Source organism: Ovis aries, chromosome 2 (genome assembly GCF_016772045.2).
Source record: "Ovis aries strain OAR_USU_Benz2616 breed Rambouillet chromosome 2, ARS-UI_Ramb_v3.0, whole genome shotgun sequence".
Taxonomy (NCBI): domain Eukaryota; kingdom Metazoa; phylum Chordata; class Mammalia; order Artiodactyla; family Bovidae; genus Ovis; species Ovis aries.
In genome coordinates, this window is record NC_056055.1 from 198706474 (window position 1) to 198729019 (window position 22546).

Here is a 22546-nt window from a genome sequence, read left to right on the forward strand (position 1 = left end):
GCCTGAAACAAATTTAGTATTTTCTGCCTCTCTTTAAAAAGTGTCCATTTGATTTTTCATGGAAAGCTGTTTGTGCTGATTGCCCAAGAGTTCTTACACAATAAAAGCATTTGGCTCTTTTTATTTGGAGAGTTTAGGAGGAGGCAATGAGTAGCACTATTAAATTTGTGAGGGGTCAATTCTAATTTTGGAGACAAATTATAAATCTAGTGATTTCTGGAAGCTATCTGCAAGGTATTCATGGCTATAATTTGGAGATTCAAGGCTATAGGTACATTGCGATCATCTCTGGAAATCCTGGGTGTACATGAGACTTTCTGGAGGGAGGAAATATAATTAGCTTCTGTTTTAAGAACAATGTTCACAGTCAAAGTTTCCCCAGATAGTGATTTGACATTTTCAACTTTTTTTCTTTGTATTCCCAATAGGATCTCTACATTGGCCAAAGTGTCTAAAGATTCTTATTTCTGATCCAGAAGGACATGTTTTCCCTCCAGATTAGTAGTGCTAAAAGTCATTCAGAGCAAACTGAACAGTGCAAAACATTAGCAATTAGCAAAACAAAAACAAATCACACTTCTAGGTAGGAAGAAAATGTAAGCCAAGAGAATCAACAATCAAAATGCACACTGTGCCAACAAGCCACACCTCCCCAGCCCTATATTCCACCCAAATCCTTCCCCTTTGGGACTTATTTCTATAGAGACCATCTCTCAGTTCCACAAATAAAACTAGATGTTGCTAGGAAACAATCCGGCTTCTCAGGACACAGCTGAAAAGGAGTGGCTGCTTCCTCCTAAGAGGTATAGAAACCTGAAGATATTCCTGCTGTATGTGCGCTTACGAAACTTATTTCACACAGCCCAAGAGAGAATATATTATGCATATTCCTTTAGTCACAACAGCCTTAAATTCAGGACATCACTAAGACTGACACCAACACTCTTCCCATCCTAGCCCTGCATTCATTCTTTACCTTCAGGTCTTCTCTAAATCCATCATCTACCCTATCTCCCTTTAACAGGGGCCAAGAAAACTGTTTTGCTTATTTTCAAATTATTAAATACTCATTTGGAAGATTTTTCCCATCATATCATTGATTTTATTAAACTTTTGAAAATTTCCACATAGGTTGGAGCTACTACTTTGAAAATTTTATGTCAAACTTTTGTTACTTCTTTTGAAACAACCAAGTGGTTTTTAGCTATATTAAAGCAGCCCAAACCATCTCGGAAGCAGTAACTACAGAGGTAGCCCACTCAACTCTTCACCTTGCCTTTGACAGCAGTTGTGTTCCTCTTTTTTCCTTTCTCATCTTAATAGCCATCCTGGCGGCTCAGTTAGGAATGACTGCTGGTACAAGAAAGGCATGCTACTGATGACTTAAACACAGGGGAAGATTTTTTCCTTTGGAGTGCCAGTCCAAGCTCTTTCTTTCTTCTCTGTAATCCTCGGCTCTTAATCTTCTTGACTGATAACTTATGGTAGTTACATGTATATAACTAGTCAAGATGTCACATCCTTTCACCAGAGTCCCAAGCACAAGAGAAAGTGGGGGCTAAAGACTCTCTTCATGAGGCTCTGGCTTTTCCTTGGAAAAGGAAGTTGCCCCAAAGTCTTCCCTTTACACATCGCTGGCCAGAACTGGGTCACATGAGCACTCTTAGGCTACTCACTGCTTGGACTGCCACATCAGTTTAGCCCTTTCTTAAGTCTAGAGAGGGCCTACTCGCCCTGAAATCAAGGGCTTGCTGCCCACCTCCTAAACCCATAATGAAGCAGGAATCAGGAAATGGCTGTCAGTTAAAGACCATAGAGCTGCCATCCCTCCCTTACCACATGGGATGGCCAAGTTGTCACAGAAGTGAGGCTGTCTCCAGTCTAGAGGTCAAAATAATCCATCCAGAGTGAGATGGACTAGCCCCAGGGGAGAAAGGGCTATCTCTCCTTAAATCAAGGCCTCTTACTCTCACTTTGAGGTCCCAGATAAGTCAATCCTTCTTTTAAACACACCGGTGGTTCTGCAACTATATAAATGACCCATGCTTAATATTTCAGATGTTAGTACCTGGGCCTTTTAAAGTCATTTATTGAGGCTGCTACTGCTGCTAAGTCATTTCAGTCATGTCCGACTCTGTGCGACTCCATAGACAGTAGCCCACCAGGCTCCCCCGTCCCTGGGATTTTCCAGGCAAGAACACTGGAGTGGGTTGCCATTTCCTTCTCCAGTGCATGAAAGTGAGAAGTGAAAGTGAAGTTGCTCAGTCGTGTCTGACTCTTAGCGACCCCATAGACTGCAGCCTACCCCATGGGATTTTCCAGGCAAGAGTACTGGAGTGGGGTGCCATTGCCTTCAAGACCTGTTAAAAACCAACAGTGTGTCTGAGAGTACCACATATCTCATTCTACCTACATGATACTTCTATTCCTGAATGCTTGTCTCTGTGTTCATCCATCCTTTTAAGAGGTCTGAGGGCACTAAGTCCTCACCCCTCTTCCACGCTAGGGATCTAAAACTATTTGAAAATATACTAAGGAGACAAACATAGGGGACTCAAACTACCATTTATTATTTATTCAGAGTTCTCTGGAAATGGCTAGATGGGAAAATTAAGTGGAACCTCTTATCACCCATCCTAAATCAAAAGTAGGGGAGAAACTTCTGCTCCAGACCATATGGTAGTAATTAGTTCCAGACTTGTCTTCCTAATGAAATGAAGTTCCAGACTTGTCTTCCTAATGAAACGACTGTAAAACTAGTAAGCAGTTATTTTATGACACTGCACAATAGACTAAAATCCCAGAGAGAAGGGAAACTTATAATGTGACTCCATGATCATCCTGATCTTATCCGAGGAACAATTTCCTGAGTGCAGCACAGGGAGCCACAGTTCATGACAGTTCTAACGAGCTAAGGAGGCAGCAATCAGAGTTTGGGTCAACTGAAGTGGCTAGAATCTGCAGGCAAGGCACTGGAAAGAGTGATGAGGGAATAAAGGCCAAAGGTCCATGTGGGGATTCCCCACAAGCCTTTGGCCGTGGTCTGGGCTGCATATGTGCAGGGTGAGACCACCAAGTCTTTCCAGAGAGTAGCTGCTCCAGAGCTGAGAGTGCAATGGAATTAAAGTAGTCAAGCAGTTCTGGAGAACACTGGAACTACAGCCCAGCCAGAGAGAATGGTTAATGTTCCAGGAATCTGGCTAAGACATCAGAAATACCATTACTTAGGAATAAGCACAAAGTCCTAGAGTAAAGCCCACAATAGACCTACTCTAACAAAGCCCCAAATCAAGCCCTAACAAAATCCATAAAGGAGACTAAAGCTGAAGACTGAATCCCATTAAGTTAGAAGAGCTAGATAACTATATTAGGCTTTCCACAGATACATTCTAACCAAGTGTTAAATCATAGCTAGTAAGTTCAGGGAGATAAATCATCCAATCAGAATAAAAATAAACATTAAAATTAAAAGTATGCCACAGAACTCAGAATTTATACAATACAGAATCCTCAATGTCCACTCTAAAGTGAAAAAATGCAAAGAAACAGGAAAATGGGACTCACAGTGAACAGAAAATCAGACAATAAAAACAGACTGTTAGACAAGCCCCCCTCTAAGACTGGATATAGCAGAGAACTTAAAGCAGATGTATTCAAATCAGTTCAAATAAATGAAAAAAGATATGGTCTGATAGAGTTAAGATATATCAGACTCTCGTAAAAGAAATTAAAACTATAAAAAGGGAAATGCATAGTTTATCAATGAAAAGTCAAATAACTGAAATTTTTAAATCCACTGAACAGGCCTAACAGGAGAATGAAGAAAAACAAAAAGAAAAGTTGGCAAACTGGGTTGAATCCAAATACTAAAGAGATTAAAGAAAAATTAACCAGAGCCTCAGAACCTTAAAAAACAACATGTAACATATGTGTAGCTGAAGTCTCAGAAAAATAAGTTCTCAGAAAAAAAGAAAAAAATATCCAAAGAATTCATGACCAAACTTTTCACAATTTGCATTAAAAACATTTACTTAAAAAGCTTAAAGAATCCCAACCAATATAAATGAAAAGAAAATCACACCTAGGTACATTATAGACAAACAGCTGAAAACCAAGATAAAGAAAAAAATGTTGAAAGTAGCCAAAGGGAAAAAAAGAGACACATTACATACAGGGAAGCAAAAATATCATGATGATATGTGAGAAAGACACAGAGAAAACTTGAAATTAAAGAAGAATAGCACTTTTCAAGAGATATATTTGCCAAAATATTTTCCTAGCTATATCCTTGGGCTAATTCTCGATTTAGACCTCTGATCTATACTCTAGAAAGTGAAACAAATACAACACCAAGATTTTGTGACTTCGGTCAGTTGGGAATAAGATAAATTTGGCCTTCCTTTCCTTAGTTCCTTCTCAGTTAAATATAGATAAGGAAATAAAACAAGAAACAAAGACGGTGGGGGGAAAACTATAAAGTAATGGGAATCACTGTCTTAAGTGATTCTAGCATCTTACAGATTAAAGTGTTATTGTTGTTTACACTGTCTTAAGTGATTCTAGCATCTTACAGATTAAAGTGTTGTGGTTGTTTAGTCACTTAATAGTCTCCATTTCTTTTGCAACCCCATGGACTGTAGCCATCAGGCTCTTCTGTCCATGGGATTTCCCAGGCAAGAGTACTGGAATGGGATGCCTTTCCTTCTCCAGAAAATTATCCTGACCCAGGGATCGAAGCCACTTCCCCTGCTTTGGCAAGCAGACTCTTTACCACTAAGCCACCAGTGAGTGAGTGAAGTTGCTCAGTCGTGTCCGACTCTTTGCAACCCCGTGGACTGTAGCCCACCAGACTCCTCCATCCATGGGATTCTCCAGGCAAGAGTATTGGAGTGGGTTGCCATTTCCTTCTCCAGGGGATCTTCCCAAACCAGGGATCGAACCCAGGTCTCCCGCGTTGCAGGCAGACGCTTTAACCTCTGAGCCACCAGGGAAGCCCACAAATTAAGGTATTCACACACAAAAAGAGGAACCACCCTATGCAAGAAAATAAAAGTGTATCCCAAAAAATGTCACATAAAAAATCATCTAAGAAAACACAATATGCTATTTATAGCTTCATATTAAGCATTACAAAATCTTAAGTGAGAAAAAAAGGAAAAAGTATGAGAAAAGTGAAAAAAAAAAATGTTTCATAAAATCTAAAAGGGCAAAATTACATCAAAACCACAAGAGTTACCTCTAAAGTCACATCAAAACTGCAATATTCTTTTGTGAACAGAATAGATATTAGATATAAACACATAATTTTTAAATCATGTTTCTCCCTCACTATAAACACATTTAAACACACCAGGGAAAATGCTGAACTCCGAAGACTTTTCCTCCCCTTTTTCTTTTTGTCATAAGAGGAAACAGAAAAATTAAAATTCATTGAATTTTTGTTTCCATTTCTTGCTATCTAGCATGATTCAGCAATAAAATTTACATAAGTAAATACAAGTCAATTTTATTTTAGTCAATACAAAATTGTCCAGAGAAACAAAGTGCAATGGGTTTAATATTTTAATGCAATTTCAGCAAGGATATTACTTTGCCTCAACTAGGGTTTCTCAACAGTGTGCTGACATGTGAGGATAGATAATTCTTTGTTGCGAGGGGGTGTCCTCTGCATCGTAGGATGTTTGCCAGCATCACTGTTCTCCCATTTCCCCTATCCAGTTTTGCCAAACAAAAACATCAGCAAACACTGCCAAATGTCCCGTAGAGGAAGTAGGCAAAGTGCCCCTGGTAGAGAAGCAGTGCATAAACTAGTTTTTCCTACCCTACTCCCACTCTGTTCACACACACACACACACACACACACACACACACACAAAGTGCTTGGCTTATAATCTACATTGAAAGGAACAATGTCTTCTGATAAGACATCTGTTGTTAATTTTTTTTTTTTAAAGAACTCCCTTCATTCAGTGATAAAGCTCTCCAGTTTGGGGGAATGTTAAGATTTTCTTACTAGATTTGATTTAGATTTCTTTATGACTGTTTAGTAGGTTTTACTTTTGCTTTTAACTCAAGTAACAGATATTATATTTTCTGGGACATGCTTATTCATCATGCACTCACCTATGAAAAGAGATGCAAATCAGCTAAACAGGGTTGGGACACTTTTATTAAAACAAATAGCAACCTATTTCTAAGTCATTTGTTAGAAGACTATGACACTTTCTTTACCTAATTGATCTAGGACACATCACAGAATTTTGAAATAAAAAGATACTTTAAGCTACAAGTTATTCTTAATGTAATTCAACCTTCTGAAAATACAGAACATTTTTTATATCAGTAATCTAAATTCAAACATCTTTTTATTGGTTTAAAAATATTAGTAAATGTTTATAGTCACCTCTTTCCAAAATGCAGCTAATGATCAAGGGTCAAGTGAAGTTTTAAAAAGAAAATACTGCAGGTTCTGACATTTAATTAGGGTAGAAATTAAGCACAGAATTCATATCAGCAAAGGTATTTATGATTGTTGATTCCCCTACCCCAAAGAAGAAGAAAAAATTCCCAGGATATGGCTGTTCTAATTTATGTATGTGAATTTCTTCCCAAGAGAAACAACAGAATAGTATAATGTCAGAGCAAAATGTATGCACTAAGCCACAAGCAAGTCCAGTTCATCTGACTCACCTATGTGATACAGTCCTATCCAATCACTGGGATCCACCTCCTCTTTAATGTCCCAGAAGATGATGAGGTTCTGGGCTTGCCCCAGCGTGTACTCATACATGCTGGCCGTCAAGCTGGAGCGGCTCTCAGATGTCACCAGATCTGTGTCACTGTTGGCCCGCTGTAGGGTCATATTCTCAGTCATGGAGCTCTGGGCAGCCAGGCTCTGGAGGTTCTCTGGACTCAGGGTGTACCGCATCTGGGGATTTCGACGCCTTACAAAAAGCAGGTGCTCCCGGGCTGAGCTAGCCATCCCGTCTGCCTCTCTGAGACTGACTTCCTACAAAGCTGTAGAGACAAACACATACAAAGCATTAGCACTACAATGCAAGGAATTACATTTAAGCTTCCCAGACAATGACTTTATGAGTGTTTTTTAAAGCCTAACCCATGCAATAATCTGCTGTCAAAATAAAACATACTACTCTACTGTCAACTGATGATATCAGACTCAACTTCCATGGACTGAGGTCACATGATGGTAAAGGTAATCAAACACCTGTGGCCTCAATTTCACTACTGGGCACAGTGTCCTCATAGCAATTAAGAAGGGGCTTTCCCTACCATCCCTTTTATGTCTATCCTTCCTCCTTCAGAAATAGCATCCTCCTCTCCTTCACCCAACTCATATATTTTTTTGTTGATGCAATTAAATTTTAAAATAGCAAGACAGAAAATTTTGACCCATGTTAAACGGAGTTGAAATACACCAGTGAGGACAAGTTCATGTGCTCAATTTCCTTCTCATAGGAATAAAACCCACCAAATCCTTCTTCAGGAACTTGCCTAAATGTTACCTCCTCACTTACATATAGTTGACCATTCCATTTAAAACTGCAACATCCAAGCATTTCCCACCCTTCCTTCCTTGCTTTACTTTTCTCAAAAGCAATTACTACGATCTGATGTACCACAGAGTACCATGCACTTATTTCGTTCTTGTGTATTTTCCCCCACAAGAAGGTAAGCTTGGGGAAAGAATAGTCTCCTCAGTAAAAGGTGACTGGAAAAACTGGGCAACCATGTGAAAAGAATGCAACTGGACCACTACCTTGCACCATACACAAAAAATCAACTAAAAATGGATTAAAAACTTGAAGACCTGAAACCATAAAACTCCTAGAAGAAAACACAGACCAAAATTTCTTTGATATAAATCATTGCAATATTTTTTTGGTTCTGTTTCCTAAGGCAAAGGAAACAAAAGCAAAAATAAATAAATGGTATTTAACTAAACTTAAAAGTTTGGCACAGTAAAGGAAATCACTGATGAAACAAAAGGACAACCTACTGAACGGAAGAAAATATTTGTAAATGATATCACTGATAAGGAGCTAAATATGAAGAGATGACATATACTGATAAGGAGCTAAATAAACTGATAAGGAGCCAAAATATACAAAGAGCTTATGCAACTCAATATCAAAAAAAAAAAACAAACCTGATTAGAATATAGGCAGAAGATCTGAATAGACATTTTTCCAAAGAACACATACAGATGGCCAACAGGCACAAGAAAAAATGCTCAAAATTACTAATCATGGAAATTCAAATCAAAACCACAATGAGATATTCCCTCATACCTGTCAGAATGGCTACCATCAAAAACGAAACAAATAACAAATGTTGGCTAGGATGTGGAGAAAAGGAAACTCTCCTGCACTGTTGGAGGAAATGCAAATCAGTACAGCCATTATGGAAAACCATATGGAGATTTTTCAAAATATTAAAAATAGAACTACCATATGATATGAGATCAAATCAGTCAATCTTAAGGGAGATCAACCCTGAATATTCACTGGAAGGACTGATGCCAAAGCTAAAGCTCCAGTATTTTGGTCATCTAATGTGAACAGACAACTCGTTGGAAAAGTCCCTGATGGTAGGAAAGATTGAGGGCAGAAAGAGAACAGGGCATCAAAGGATGAGATGGCTGGACAGCATCACCGATGCAATGAACATGAACTTGGGCAAATTCGGGGAGATGTTGAGGAACAGGGAAGCCTGGCTTGCTGCTGTCCATGGGGTCACCAAGACTTGAACATGACTAGGCAACTGAACAACAACAATGATACAGCAATTCCACTTCTGGGTCTATACCCAAAAGAAATGAAAACAGGATCTCAAAGAGACATCTATACTCCCATGTTCACTGTCATTTTATTTGCAATAGCCAAAATATGTAGACAACCTACATGTCATTATGAATAAATGGATAAAGAAGTTGCAATATTGATATATGTATGCAATACATACAAGGGAATATTATCCAGCTGTGAGAAAGAAGAAAATCCTGACGTTTGGAACAACATAGCTGAACAATGAAGCATCATACTAAGTGAAATAAGTCAGAGAAAGAAATGTATTATCTCACTTATATGTGAAATCTAATTTAAAAAGAAAAGTCAAACACCTAGAACAAACCAAAAGAGGGGTTACCATGGGCTGCAAGATGGGAATAATGGGGAGGTTGGTAAAGGCTACAAACTCTCAATTTTCAGATGAATAAGGTTTGAGAAGCCAAAGGGAATGATGAATGACTACAGTTAATGACACCATATTACATAATTGAAATTTGCTAAGAGAGCAGATAGGAAAAGGAGTACGTCAAGGCTGTATATTGTCATCCTGCTTGTTTAACTTCTATGCAGAGTACATCATGAGAAACGCTGGGCTGGAAGAAGCGCAAGCTGGAATCAAGATTGCCAGGAGAAATATCAATAACCTTAGATATGCAGATGACACCACCCTTATGGCAGAAAGTGAAGAGGAACTAAAAAGCCTCTTGATGAAAGTGAAAGAGGAAAGTAAAAAAGTTGGCTTAAAGCTCACCATTCAGAAAACTAAGATCATGGCACCTGGTCCCATCACTTCATGGCAAATAGATGGGGAGACACTGGAAACAGTGTCAGACTTTATTTTGGGGGGCTCCAAAATCACCGTAGATGGTGACTGCAACCATGAAATTAAAAAACACTTACTCCTTGGAAGGAAAGTTATAATTAACCTAGACAGCATTTTCAAAAGCAGAGACATTACTCTGCCAACAAAGGTTCATCTAGTCAGGTCTATGGTTTTTCCAGTGGTCATGTATGGATGTGGGAGTTGGACTATGAAGAAAGCTGAGCACTAAAGAATTGATGCTTTTGAACTATGGTGTTGGAGAAGACTCTTGAGAGTCCCTTGGACTGCAAGGAGATCCAACCAGTCCATCCTAAAGGAGATCAGTCCTGGGTGCTCATTGGCAGGACTAATGCTGAAGCTGAAACTCCAATGCTTAGGCCACCTCACGTGAAGAGCTGACTCATTGGAAAAGACTTTGATGCTGGGAGGGATTGGGGGCAGGAGGAGAAGGGGATGACAGAGAATGAGATGGCTGGATGGCATCACTGACTCGATGGACATGAGTTTGGGTGAACTCCGGGAGCTGGTGATGGACAGGGAGGCCTAGCGTGCTGCGGTCATGGGGTGGCAAAGAGTAGGACACGATTGAGCTACTGAACTGAACTAAATAGAGCAGAATTCAAATGTACTTATCAAAAAAATAATAAATGAGGTGATGAAGGTCTTCATTAACTTGATGGTGGGAATCCTTTCACAATGTACACGAATATCAAATCATCATCCTGCTGCTGCTAAGTCACTTCAGTCGTGTCTGACTCTGTGCAACCCCATAGACAGCAGCCCACCAGGCTCCCCCGTCCCTGGGATTCTCCAGGCAAGAACACTGGAGTGGGTTGCCATTTCCTTCTCCAATCCATGAAAGTGAATCGTTCAATCGTGTCCTACCCTCAGCGACCCCATGGACTGCAGCCTTCCAGGCTCCTCCGTCCATGGGATTTTCCAGGCAAGAGTACTAGAGTGGGGTGGCATTGCCTTCTCAGAAATCATCATGATGTAAACAATGAATAGCTTACAACTGTATTATCAATTATACCTCAATAAAGCTGAGAATTTCATTAAAAAAAGAATGCAAGCTTCACAAATGCATCTGTTTGCTCACAGCTTCATCCGCAGCGTTTCCAACAGTGCCTCAGTTCAGTCGCTCAGTTGTGTCCAGCTCTTTGCCGCCCCATGGACTGCAGCACACCAGGCTTCCCCGTCCAGCACCAACTACTAGACCTTGCTCAAACTCATGTCCATCAAGCTGGTAATGCCATCCAATCATCTTATCTTCTGTCATCCCCTTCTCCTCCTGCCTTCAATTTTTCCCATCAGGATCTTTTCCAGTGAGTCAGTTCTTCACATCAGGCAGCCACAGTATTGAAGCTTCAGTTTCAGCATCAGCCCTTCCAATGAATATTCAGGACTGATTTCCTTTAGGATTGACTAGTTGGATCTCCTTGCAGTACAACAGTCTCTCAAGAGTCTTCTCCAACAACCCAGTTTAAAAGCATCAATTCTTCTGTGCTCAGCTTTCTTCACACTTTGTCCAACTCTCACATCCATACATGACTACTGGAAAAGCCATAGCTTTGACCCGATAGACCTCTGCTTGCAAAGTAATGTTTCTGCTTTTTAATACGCTGTCTAAATTGGTCACAGCTTTTCTTCCAAGCAAGCATCTTTTAATTTCATGGCTGCAGTCACCATCTGCAGTGATTTTGGAGCCCAAGAAAATAAAGTTTGTCACTGTTTCCATTATTTCCCCATCTATTTGCCATGAAGTGATGAGACAGGATGCCATGATCTTCATTTTTTGAATGGTGAGTTTTAAGCCAACTTTTTCACTCTCATTTTTATACTTTTTTACTTTTTTTTACTTTACATCAAAGGGCTGTTTAGTTCTTATTTGCTTTCTGCCATAAGGGTGGTGTCATCTGCATATCTGAGGTTATTGCTATTTCTCCCAGCAATCTTGATTCCAGTTTAAGCTTCATCCAGCCCAGCATTTCACATAATGTATTCTGCATATAAGTTAAATAAGTAGCAAGACAATACACAGCCTTGACGTACTCCTTTCCGAACTTGGACCAGTAGGTAGTACAAAGTAGGTATCAATAAATGTTAAATAAGCAGATCAGTGACCAATAAGCATCCTTCTCCAAGATACCCATTAAGTTCCTAGAAGACACTCCTTACTATCTCCTAGATACTCTTGACTTAACACCTTGAGCCCCTTTTCTGGGCCTGTCCTTTGCCACCCCTGATTTCTAGCTGATCCACAATATTTCTACCATCTAGATCATGATAAGTTATTTCCTTTGGCTCCCATCTAAAAGGACAAAGCCCTTCCTGTTTGAACTTAGATTCAGCCCCCTGCTGGTTCACTTTGAGTCTAGTCATAAATACCCATTTTCTTCTCTATTGCCAGACTCTGACAGAGATTCTTTCCAAGACCTCTGTACTTTATTCAAGAAATGAAGATCATGGCATCTGGTCCTATCACTTCATGGCAAATAGAGGGGGAAACAATGGAACCAGTGACAGACTTTATTTTCTTGGGCTCCAAAATCACTGCAGATGGTTGACTGTAGCCATGGAATTATGTATGGCTCTATGAAGAGCCTATGGCTCTACATAGAATGAATATGGCTCTCTTCTTCACTACCTCTTTCATGACTGCTTCATTCACCAATAGATTTATGGATTTAACATCTACTCTGCATCCCCAGTGCGTGCTGGCCTCTTCAACATACTACATTTTTTCAAAAGACCACTCCTATAAGGTGTTCTAGAATGTCCAAGAACTTCCATTAAAAAAAAAATGTATTCCTGGGTTCAATGGTTACATTATTAATTAATAATCTTGGATACCTAGTCTGAGGGAAGAAAAGAGGAGGATTCCCTAATTTTTCCCATCCCCTCATCCATTTTCACAAACACTTGGGTGAAAGGGAAAATTCTACCACTGCCAAGGTCACGGTACTTGCAAATATATTTATTCAATTAATTTATGTGCGAAAGTTGATCTCACACTTTTAGCACTATACTTGAATTTAAAAAATCACTGGGATTGGTGGGCAAGATGTCCTGTGTAAAAATGACAGAAATAAAGTGAAGAGAGAAACTAATACTCCTCTTAATAAATTTAAATTAATACTCCTCTTCATAAATTTAGCTCTTGATTTCTGATGTGGTATATAGTAACTCTGACATCATATAACCCATAACTGTTACACAACTTCAAATCCATGAAGCCTAAAATTCAGGTCAACCTCTAATGTGAGGTTTCATGAAATTTTCATTTTAGTGAATTTCAACAGGCCATTCTTTGTCTGTAAACCCAGAGTGAGCTCAGCACCACATCAGCTTCAACAAGCACTATAAATAATTAACTCCTAACACATTGTAGTCAAATAGAAAATGCAGGCTGTATGTAACTAAGCTCTTTCCCTGGAAGGAATAGGCCAGAACTTTTACTGCTTTAAGCCACAATAAAAAACACCTGAAAATTCCTCTACTCTCAAAAACAAGGGGGAAAGGGATGTATACAAAAACTATTTTATTTTTTAATGACCTCTATTTAATCAGAGAGAAAGGTAAAACACAATGGAAGAAAGAATAAGTTCCAAACTCTATGGGTTTCAGTCATCTCTCTACTATTAAGTTGCTCTGTCATCTTGGAAAATTTATTTTAACTCTCTGTGCTTACATCTTCCCATCAGTATAAGAGAGACATAGTTAACACCTGGTTGCAACATAGAATTTTGGAGAAAACTAAATGAATCAGTACAGGTAGAACATTTAGAACCGTGCCTGGCATATAAGTGCTCAATTGTGTTTAACTACTAATATTAAAAATGTTATGTGATGACATTCTACTTTAATTATACCAAGTAGTACTGATTTTAATACTCCCTTAATCCCCCCAATTATTGGCAGAGTAGATTATCAGCACCCTCAATTATTCAAAGCATAGTCCCAAAAAGAAAAAGAAAAAAAAGAGCCTTGTAGGCAATGAGGAAAAGCTACTCTGAAGCCCAAGTCTTAGCCCTATGGCAACGGCCTGACAAGGGCCACTCTCTGGTCCTCCAGCCAGAGATAAAGGTTGAAATTTGATTTTCTCATCATTACTGGGTTCATTCATTTATTCACACATTCAACAAACTTTTATTGAGTACCTCCCTTGTGAAAGGCATTAAAAGATAAAATGGGGCAAAAGATCAAATCCCTGCCTTGTGAAGTTTCATTTTTACAAAGAGAGAAAACAATAGACAGGTCAAAAAAATGAATAAATAACATATTTATTTTTAGTGGAAAGGCAAAAACAAGCTAGAAATGTGTGAATTTGCTAGTCTAACTGAACCCTGCAAAAAAAAAAAAAAGTATGAAGCATCTATGACTGGCATAAAACTATAGAGTGTACCAAACAATAAAGAGAGTAAGGTTTCCTTTCAAATTCTTTCTTATCTTTCCCTGAGGCATGTACCATGGCCCTTACTCTTCAAGAACTTTGAGAGGAAAAATCAAATAATTCACATATGAAAGAATTCAACCTGGTATTAATGACACTTCATGTACATGTACAATTTGTCCCCCAAGTATGTGATAGAACTAGTAAATGCTCATGGGGCATCAGGAAGTGACAGTAATATTTATAAAATATTGTACATTTTCCAAAACACTTTCACTTCTATCATCTCAAGTGAGACGCCAAAATAATATGAATTAAGTTTGAAAAATGCTGTCATCTCTGTTTTCAACAAGAAAACTGAAGATCTGCAAGACAAAGATTGGCTGAAGGAGATCTGAGGTAAGGCTTAAAGGATTAGAAGAAATGTATGAAAAACATTCATACATCCTAACTGGAAGGATGGTTATGGAGAAGCAGGCAAGGAAGAGGATATGAGAGGGAGGAACAAAATGAAAAACAGAAGTTCTTCAGATATCTGTGTCTCTTTTGCTGTCTCACAAATAGGGTTATCAGTACCATCTTTCTAAATTCGATATATATGTGTTAGAATACTGTATTGCTGTTTTTGTGCCTGGCTTACTTCACTCTGTATAATAGGCTCCAGTTTCATCCACCTCATTAGAACTGATTCAAATGTGTTCTTTTTAATGGCTGAGTAATATTCCATTGTGTATATGTACCACAGCTTTCTTAACCATTCATCTGCTGATGGGCATCTAGGTTGCTTCCATGTTCTGGCTATTGTAAACAGTGCTGCAATGAATGTTGGGGTACACGCGTCTCTTTCCATTCTGGTTTCCTCGGTGTGTATGCCCAGCAGTGGGATTGCTGGGGTGTATGGCAGTTCTATTTCCAGTTTTTTAAGGAATCTCCACACTGTTCTCCATAGTGGCTGTACTAGTTTGCATTCCCACCAACAGTGTAAGAGGGTTCCCTTTTCTCCATACCCTCTCCAGCATTTATTGTTTGTAGATTTTTGGATAGCAGCCATTCTGACTGGCGTGAGATGATACCTCATTGTGGTTTTGATTTGCATTTCTCTGATAATGAGTGATGTTGAGCATCTTTTCATGTGTTTGTTAGCCATCTGTATGTCTTCTTTGGAGAAATGTCTGTTTAGTTCTTCGGCCCATTTTTTGATTGGGTTGTATATTTTTCTGGGATTGGGCTGCAGGAGTTGCTTGTATATTTTTGAGATTAATTCTTTGTCAATTGCTTCGTTTGCTATTATTTTCTACCATTCTGAAGGCTGTCTTTTCACCTTGCTTGTAGTTTCCTTTGTTGTGCAAAAGCTTTTAAGTTTAATTAGGCCCTGTTTATTTTTGCTTTTATTCCCATTACTCTGGGAGGTGGGTCATAGAGGATTCTGCTGTGATATATGTCAGAGAGTGTTTTGCCTATGTTTTCCTCTATGATTTTTATAGTTTCTGGTCTTATATTTAGATCTTCAAGAAATATACCATGTTCATGGATTGGATGAATCAATATAGTGAAAATGAGTATACTACCCAAAGCAATCTATAGATTCAATGAAATCCCTATCAAGCTACCAACAGTATTTTTCACAGAACTAGAACAAATAATTTAACAATTTGTATGGAAATACAAAAACCTCGAATAGCCAAAGCAATCTTGAGAAAAAAGAATGGAACTGCAGGAATAATCCTGCCTGACTTCAGGCTATACCACAAAGCTACAGTCATCAAGACACTATGGTACTGGCAGAAAGACAGAAATATAGATCAGTGGAACAAAATAGAAAGCCCAGAGATAAATCCATGCACCTTTGGACACCTAATCTTTGACAAAGGAGGCAAGAATATACAATGGAGAAAAGACAATCTCTTTAACAAGCGGTGCTGGGAAAACTGGTCAACCACTTGTAAAAGAATGAAACTAGAACACTTTCTAACACCATACACAAAAATATATTACATTTTGAATTCTAAAAGGAACTCAACCACAGTTCTTAAGGAATTGTTTCTATTTAAAAACAAAGGTAATTCCAACTTCCAAACCACCCACTTTAAAGGAACTTTTAGAGCCAGCATTTTCAAGCCAGTCACTGCATATAGTGTGATGTGAGACAAGGGAAAGAAGAGAAGATCAAAAGAAACTTGGGAAAAGAGTGTGAAGTAATTTAATTGGAACCTCACCAATGAGCAGGGAGCCATTCCAGGATCTTAAGCAGAGGAACCAAAGTATGAAATTTAAGCATGAGAAAGTTAATCTGAAAGCTTATGAAGGACTGATTTTAAAAGTAAGAAAACAGAGATGAGGAAAACAGTTAAAAGCTAACTGATTAGTTAAGACATCTGGCACGGAGTGTTAAGAATAGATTTCAGTAAGAATATAATTCAGTTCATGTAACAGCAGTATTTCAAAGCAATAACACAGTAAATCAGGAATATTTCAAAAAAAGAGCCCCAAAACTTCATGACATATTGAATATAGGGGATAAAAGTGAGGGAGCCAATTAAGACTCAATTCTGGATTTTTAATCTAAGTGCAAACAGAATCCCAGAGGCATTGATGAGGCTGAGAAAAATCAATACTACTTTGGGTGTTTAAAATAAAAGCAATACATCTCAGTAACTGTGTCCCAAAGACTCTTGTGAAGGTAGGCCTGAGCTGCTGGTTATTATGAGGCCAGGGACAAAATAAACACTCAAATGCAAGTTTCTGCTTAGTAACAGTCTTAGAATTTATTAGGTACAATTGACTATGCCGATAAATTTCTAAAAGGATCAGCTCAGTGTTTAAAAACTTCACTCAGATGTTTTACTCTACATAACATGGATTAGTGGGAAAGAAATAAAGCCAAAATGCTGAGATTACAATGAGGCTAATCACTGTAATCGTTACCAAACCTGCTTGGGAAAACTTCATTTTTCCCTTATAATAAAAGTAGTATATTTTTTGAGTTCATGTCTCCATAATAAACAAGATCAAATACCATGTAGAAATCAATTTGCATAAAAGAAATCAAAGTTGCATAAAAATTTTAAAACTTAAACTACTCTACAGTTAAAATTTTAGTTTATAACTACGGTATTCAATGCAATGTTCTCTTATGGGAAAATCAGTGTTACTCAGACAACAGGTAATGACTGCTTCATATTTTCTATTGATATCTAAGAATTCTTCACTGGTATCTTGGTTTCATACCTATGCTTTTTGCAATAAGAAAGACAAATTTTCTTTGAAATGTAATCCATGAAAACCTTTAGTAGATGAAGCTAATGGTAAGGGAAACTGGTTAGTAGTCACCATATTTATTAAAAAGATAGCTGGTCCTTTAAAGCTCCTTAAACAATCCACCCCACTGTGAGCCTCTTCTGAGGCTCTATGTCCCATTCCCAAATGACACAATTTAACACGATATAACACTCCCTGGGTGGGGGTGGGGGGTGGGGGACACCCTCCTCTTCTAATTATGATTAGGTCTGCAATAGGTTGCTCTCTCACATTAACAGACATCTGCTTAAACAACAATCAAAAACAAAATCACCTTTATTCCAGAGGTCGAGAGAGTTATAATTACTACACAAATTGCAAAACGCCTTAGTATATACAGCTTCATTTCCAAAAGCAGTAGATTTTGTTTAGAAGATAAAGACAGCAGCACATGACAAATACATTAAACAAGTGTTTTTATTTAAAATATATTTGTTAATGAATCTGGAGGTCAATTTATTAAACTTCACCTAAACAGCAAACACTGAAAATATTCATTATGAAAAGATGTTTACAGATTGGAAATGCACCCTCAGATTTTAACTTCTTAGACTGAAAAAAAAATAATAATGACTAACATTTTTGTTAACCCTTCAAATTTCTCCAAATACACCACATGCATATGCATACACGAAACATATACATATATTATACTTCAAACTCTATTTGTGTTTTACTATATAAATGAGGAAAACAAAGTGGGGTGAATTATATTTATGCCAAGAGACACTAAAAAATACATAATGTGTCTGCAATATGCAGAGATGTGAGAGGCCTGGGAAGAGAAAACAGTAAGCCATTAGTCCCCACAAGGCAAGGTATCACCTGAGATGAAGAAGTGAAAGTTGCTCAGTCATGTCTGACTTTTTGCAACCCCATGGACTATACAGTCCATGGAATTCTCCAGGCTAGAATACTGGAGTGGGGAGCTGTTCCCTTCTCCAGGGGATCTTTCCAACACAGGGATCGAGCCCAGGTCTCCTCCATTGCAGGCAGATTCTTAACCAGCTGAGCCACCAGGGAAGCTGGAGATGAAAAAAGTTATCACCAAATTCTCAACTAAGACCTCACCCCAGTAGCTCTTCACCGTGCCTACTTGCTAAGAGAAAGAATACTCATTATTCATGGTTTATCATATATAACCGTAACCCAGTGCTAGCTTACTCAGCAAGAAAGTGCTAATAAAATCATTAAGATCAGAAAAATCCCTCCTATACAGTCTACCAATAAATGATTTCAGGGCATTCAACAGAGAGCTTGCGGTGACTGAAGCTGCCCTTCATGTCCTCTTTTCAGGTGTTAAAGTATCAGTTCAGTTCGTTCAGTCACTCAGTCGTGTCTGACTCTTTGTGACACCATGAACTACCAACTCTCAGAGCCTACCCAGACTCATGTCCATTGAGTCGGCTATGCCTTCCAACCATTTCATCCTCTGTTGTCCCCTTCTCCTTGTGCCCTCAATCTTTCCCAGCATCAGAGTCTTTTGAAATGAGTCAGCTCTTTGCATCAGGTGGCCAAAGTATTGGAGTGTCAGCTTCAACATCAGTCCTTCCAATGAACACCCTGGACTGATCTCCTTTAGGATGGACTGGTTGGATCTCCTTGCAGTCCAAGGGACTCTCAAGAGTCTTCTCCAACACCACACTTCAAAAGCATCAATTCTTCAGTGCTCAGCACTCTTTATAGTCCAACTCACATCCGTACATGACCACTGGAAAAACCATAGCCTTGACTAGACAGATCTTTGTTGGCTAAGTAATGTCTCTGCTTTTTAACATGTTGTCTAGGTTGGTCATAACTTTCCTTCCAAGGAGTGCCTTTTAATTTCATGGCTGCAATCACCATTTGCAGAGATTTTGGAGCCCCCAAAAATAAGGTCTCTCATTGTTTCCATTGTTTCCCCATCAATTTGCCTTGAAGTGATGGGGCCAGATGCCATGATCTTCGTTTTCTGAATGTTGAGCTTTAAGCCAACTTTTTCACTCTCCTCTTTCACTTTCATCAAGAGGCTCTTTAGTTCTTCTTTGCTTTCTGCCATATGGGTGGTGTCATCTGCATATCTGAGGTTATTGATATTTCTCCCAGCAATCTTGATTCCAGCCTGTACTTCTTCCAGCCCAGTGTTTCTCAGGATGTACTCTGCATAGAAGTTAAATAAGCAGGGTGACAATATACAGCCTTGACATACTCCTTTTCCTATTTGGAACCAGTCTGTTGTTCCATGTCCCGTTCTACCTATTGCTTCCTGACCTGCATACAGGTTTCTCAAGAGGCAGGTCAGGTGGTCTGGTATTCCTATCTCTTTCAGAATTTCCCACAGTTTATTGTGATCCACACAGTCAAAGGCTTTGGCATAGTCACTAAAGCAGAAATAGATGTTTTTCTGGAATTCTCTTGCTTTTTTGATGATCCAGCGGATGCTGGCAATTTGATCTCTGGTTCCTCTGCCTTTTCTAAAACCAGCTTGAACATCCGGAAGTTCACGGTTCACGTACTGCTGAACCCTGGCTTGAAGAATTTTGAGCATTACTTTACTAGCGTGTGAGATGAGTGCAATTGTGCAGTAGTTTGAGCATTCTGTGTCATTGCCTTTCTTTAGGACTGGAATGAAATCTGATCTTTTCCAGTCCTATGGCCACTGCTGAGTTTTCCAAATTTGCTGACATGTTGAGTGCAGCACTTTGACAGCATCATCTTTCAGGATTTGAAATAGCTCAACTGGAATTCCATCACCTCCACTAGCTTTATTTGTAGTGATGCTTCCTAAAGCCCACTTGACTTGACATTCCAGGATATCTGGCTCTAGGTGAGTGATCACACCAATGCAATTAACTGGGTCATGAAGAATCAGGAAACGCAATTTTCCTCCAGGCTGCTGCCTTTTAGAAAAAGGCTCTTCTCCCCTCAAGTTTAGCAAATATGTTATGATCCACAATGTAATAATAGCCCACCAAATCTGGAAAAGGAGTAGATACAAATAGATATAATTTTAAGTTTTGAAAGTTGTTAATTTTAAAGACTGAGTCCAACAGAACATTCAAGCTGTTGATTTAGTATTAAACCAATGGATATGCAGCCAGATAAGTAAGAGAAAATAATTCAGATTTGGTTTAACTGTTTTGAGATTAACTACAAATACTCTATGCTCCACAGGTATTTTCTTCCGTTCCCATTGCCACAACAGCACTAAGTCAAATTCACATCAGACCAAATCTAGGCCATCATTTCTTTTTGTAAAGTTTTTAATGACTTTAGCATATTTTTTATGTATTTATTTTTATTTTTCGTCACACTACTTGGTCTGTGAGATCTTAATACCCTAACTAGGGAGTAAACTCACGTCCTCTGCAATGGAAGCATGCAATCTTAACCACTGGACCACCAGGGAAGTCCTGGCCATCACTTCTTAAAAGACCTCTCCAATGCTTGTAATTTCCCCCAGACAATCCATCTACTCTCTCCCTGTAGCACTCTTTCAGTGACAATACTCCCAATCAAGTAAAATACATAATTAAAGGGCTACAAGAGAAGTGAAAAAAGGGGCAGGAGTGGGACCTGGTTTAGGCCGGGTGAGTAGACAAGCCTCTCACAGGTACTGACAATTAAACTGTTTAGGCCGAGACCTGAAGTTAGCAGGCCATTGCACCAGGTGAAAGGTGAGAACAGCATGGATTTTAGTGGTGTTTCTGGGGGTTCACGGTGGAGAAGGGAAGGTGGTTTTAGTGAATTTCTTTACACTACCATAAACAAACACAAAGCTCTTTACAAAGTTCCTCCATGGAAGGGTAACTATCTGTTCCTCATGAAAATGCTTATAGCGTGCCCAGCATTGCTCATGCCATCCTCTCCACCTCCTGCACCTACTCCATCTTCAAGGCCTTAGGATCACTTTCATCTTGAAGAACACAGAGACAGAAGGCAACATTCCTACTACTGAATTCTAGTGGTCTCTTGTATACCATTCGTATCCCGGGTACTTCATAATGCCTCAGAATCTAATTATAAATATTCATGTCTTGTCAAATTATAAAACTCTTTGAGGACAAATTACTGTCTCTCTTACATGCTATATCTTCTATAAAATAATAATTTTTAGAAATATTTTTCAAATATATGAATGGATAGAGTTGACTTCTACTAATGAGAAAATAAGAATATAAAATAATTAAACAACACTATGAATACATGTTGAATTTTCTTTAGATTTAGTCACAATAGCCATCCAAAAAACACTAATACTATATTATCATCTATATGTGGAATCTAAAAAATGAACCAAATTATTAAAACAAAATAAACTCACAGATATAGAGGACAAACTAGTGGCAATCAGTGGAGAGAGGGAAGTGGGGAATGGCAAGACACAGGTAGGGGATTGAGACACAAACTACTAGGTATAAGATAAGTAAGCTTCAAGAATATATTATACAGTAAAAGGAAATACAGCCATTGTATTGTAGTAACTTTAAGTGGTGTGCAACCTATAAAAATATTGAACCACTATGTTATATACCTAAAACTTTGTAAATCATCTATTACTTCAATTAAAAATAAAATAATAATAAAAAACCAATACCCAAGATTTCCATGGTATATAGAATGATCTGGAAGAACCAAAAACTTAAATGAACATGTAGTGTGAGGATAAGCAAATAGTTGTATTCAGTATCATGACCCTGCTTATTGATACCAAGCTTAATTTTGATTCAAGTATTAAGATAAAAACTGTTTTGAAACTGTTCCCAAAAGGACTACCAACATTCTCATAGCACTATAGTCTCCAGTATTTTTTGACAAAGAAAAAAATCCTTTTTACCTAGGCATTCTTTATCCAGGCACACACTATTAAGAAACTGAAGAAGAAACCAAAAATTTCACGAAACAATAAACTGAAGACTTTTTATATCGGTCTCCATTCATTTAAAGTTGATCCCTGCCACTTATCTCTTTCAGTTGGTCCCTCACTGAAATTCAGATGTTCTAACAATAAATTGATGCAAAGAGAAACTGCATGAACTAATAAAAGACTCAGAATTTCATAAAAGTCGATTTAAATGATTTTAAAGAACTAGAATTATATGCTAAACCACTGATAATGAAGGGTCTGGCAAAGTTAGAATAGTTGATAACTGAAGGAGAAAATTTTAAGAGCAATTTGAATGTCATAAGATTAAAAAGAGGCCATGGGAAGGCTGATAGCAGTCTGGCACAGTGCTTATAATA

The 22546-nt window shown here is 38.4% G+C and overlaps 1 protein-coding gene across 7 annotated transcripts in view; it reads right to left on the reverse strand.

Moving 5' to 3' along the window:
• The window catches only part of HECW2 (HECT, C2 and WW domain containing E3 ubiquitin protein ligase 2), a 446556-nt gene that overhangs the window by 244598 nt on the left and 179412 nt on the right, over positions 1–22546 (reverse strand). For all 7 annotated transcript variants that reach the window (XM_060411238.1, XM_060411235.1, XM_027965053.3 and 4 more), the window contains one exon: positions 6691–7017. In XM_060411238.1, coding sequence (XP_060267221.1) covers positions 6691–6982 — 292 coding nt within the window. In that variant the 5' untranslated portion in view covers positions 6983–7017. The remainder of the gene's footprint in view (positions 1–6690; positions 7018–22546) is intronic.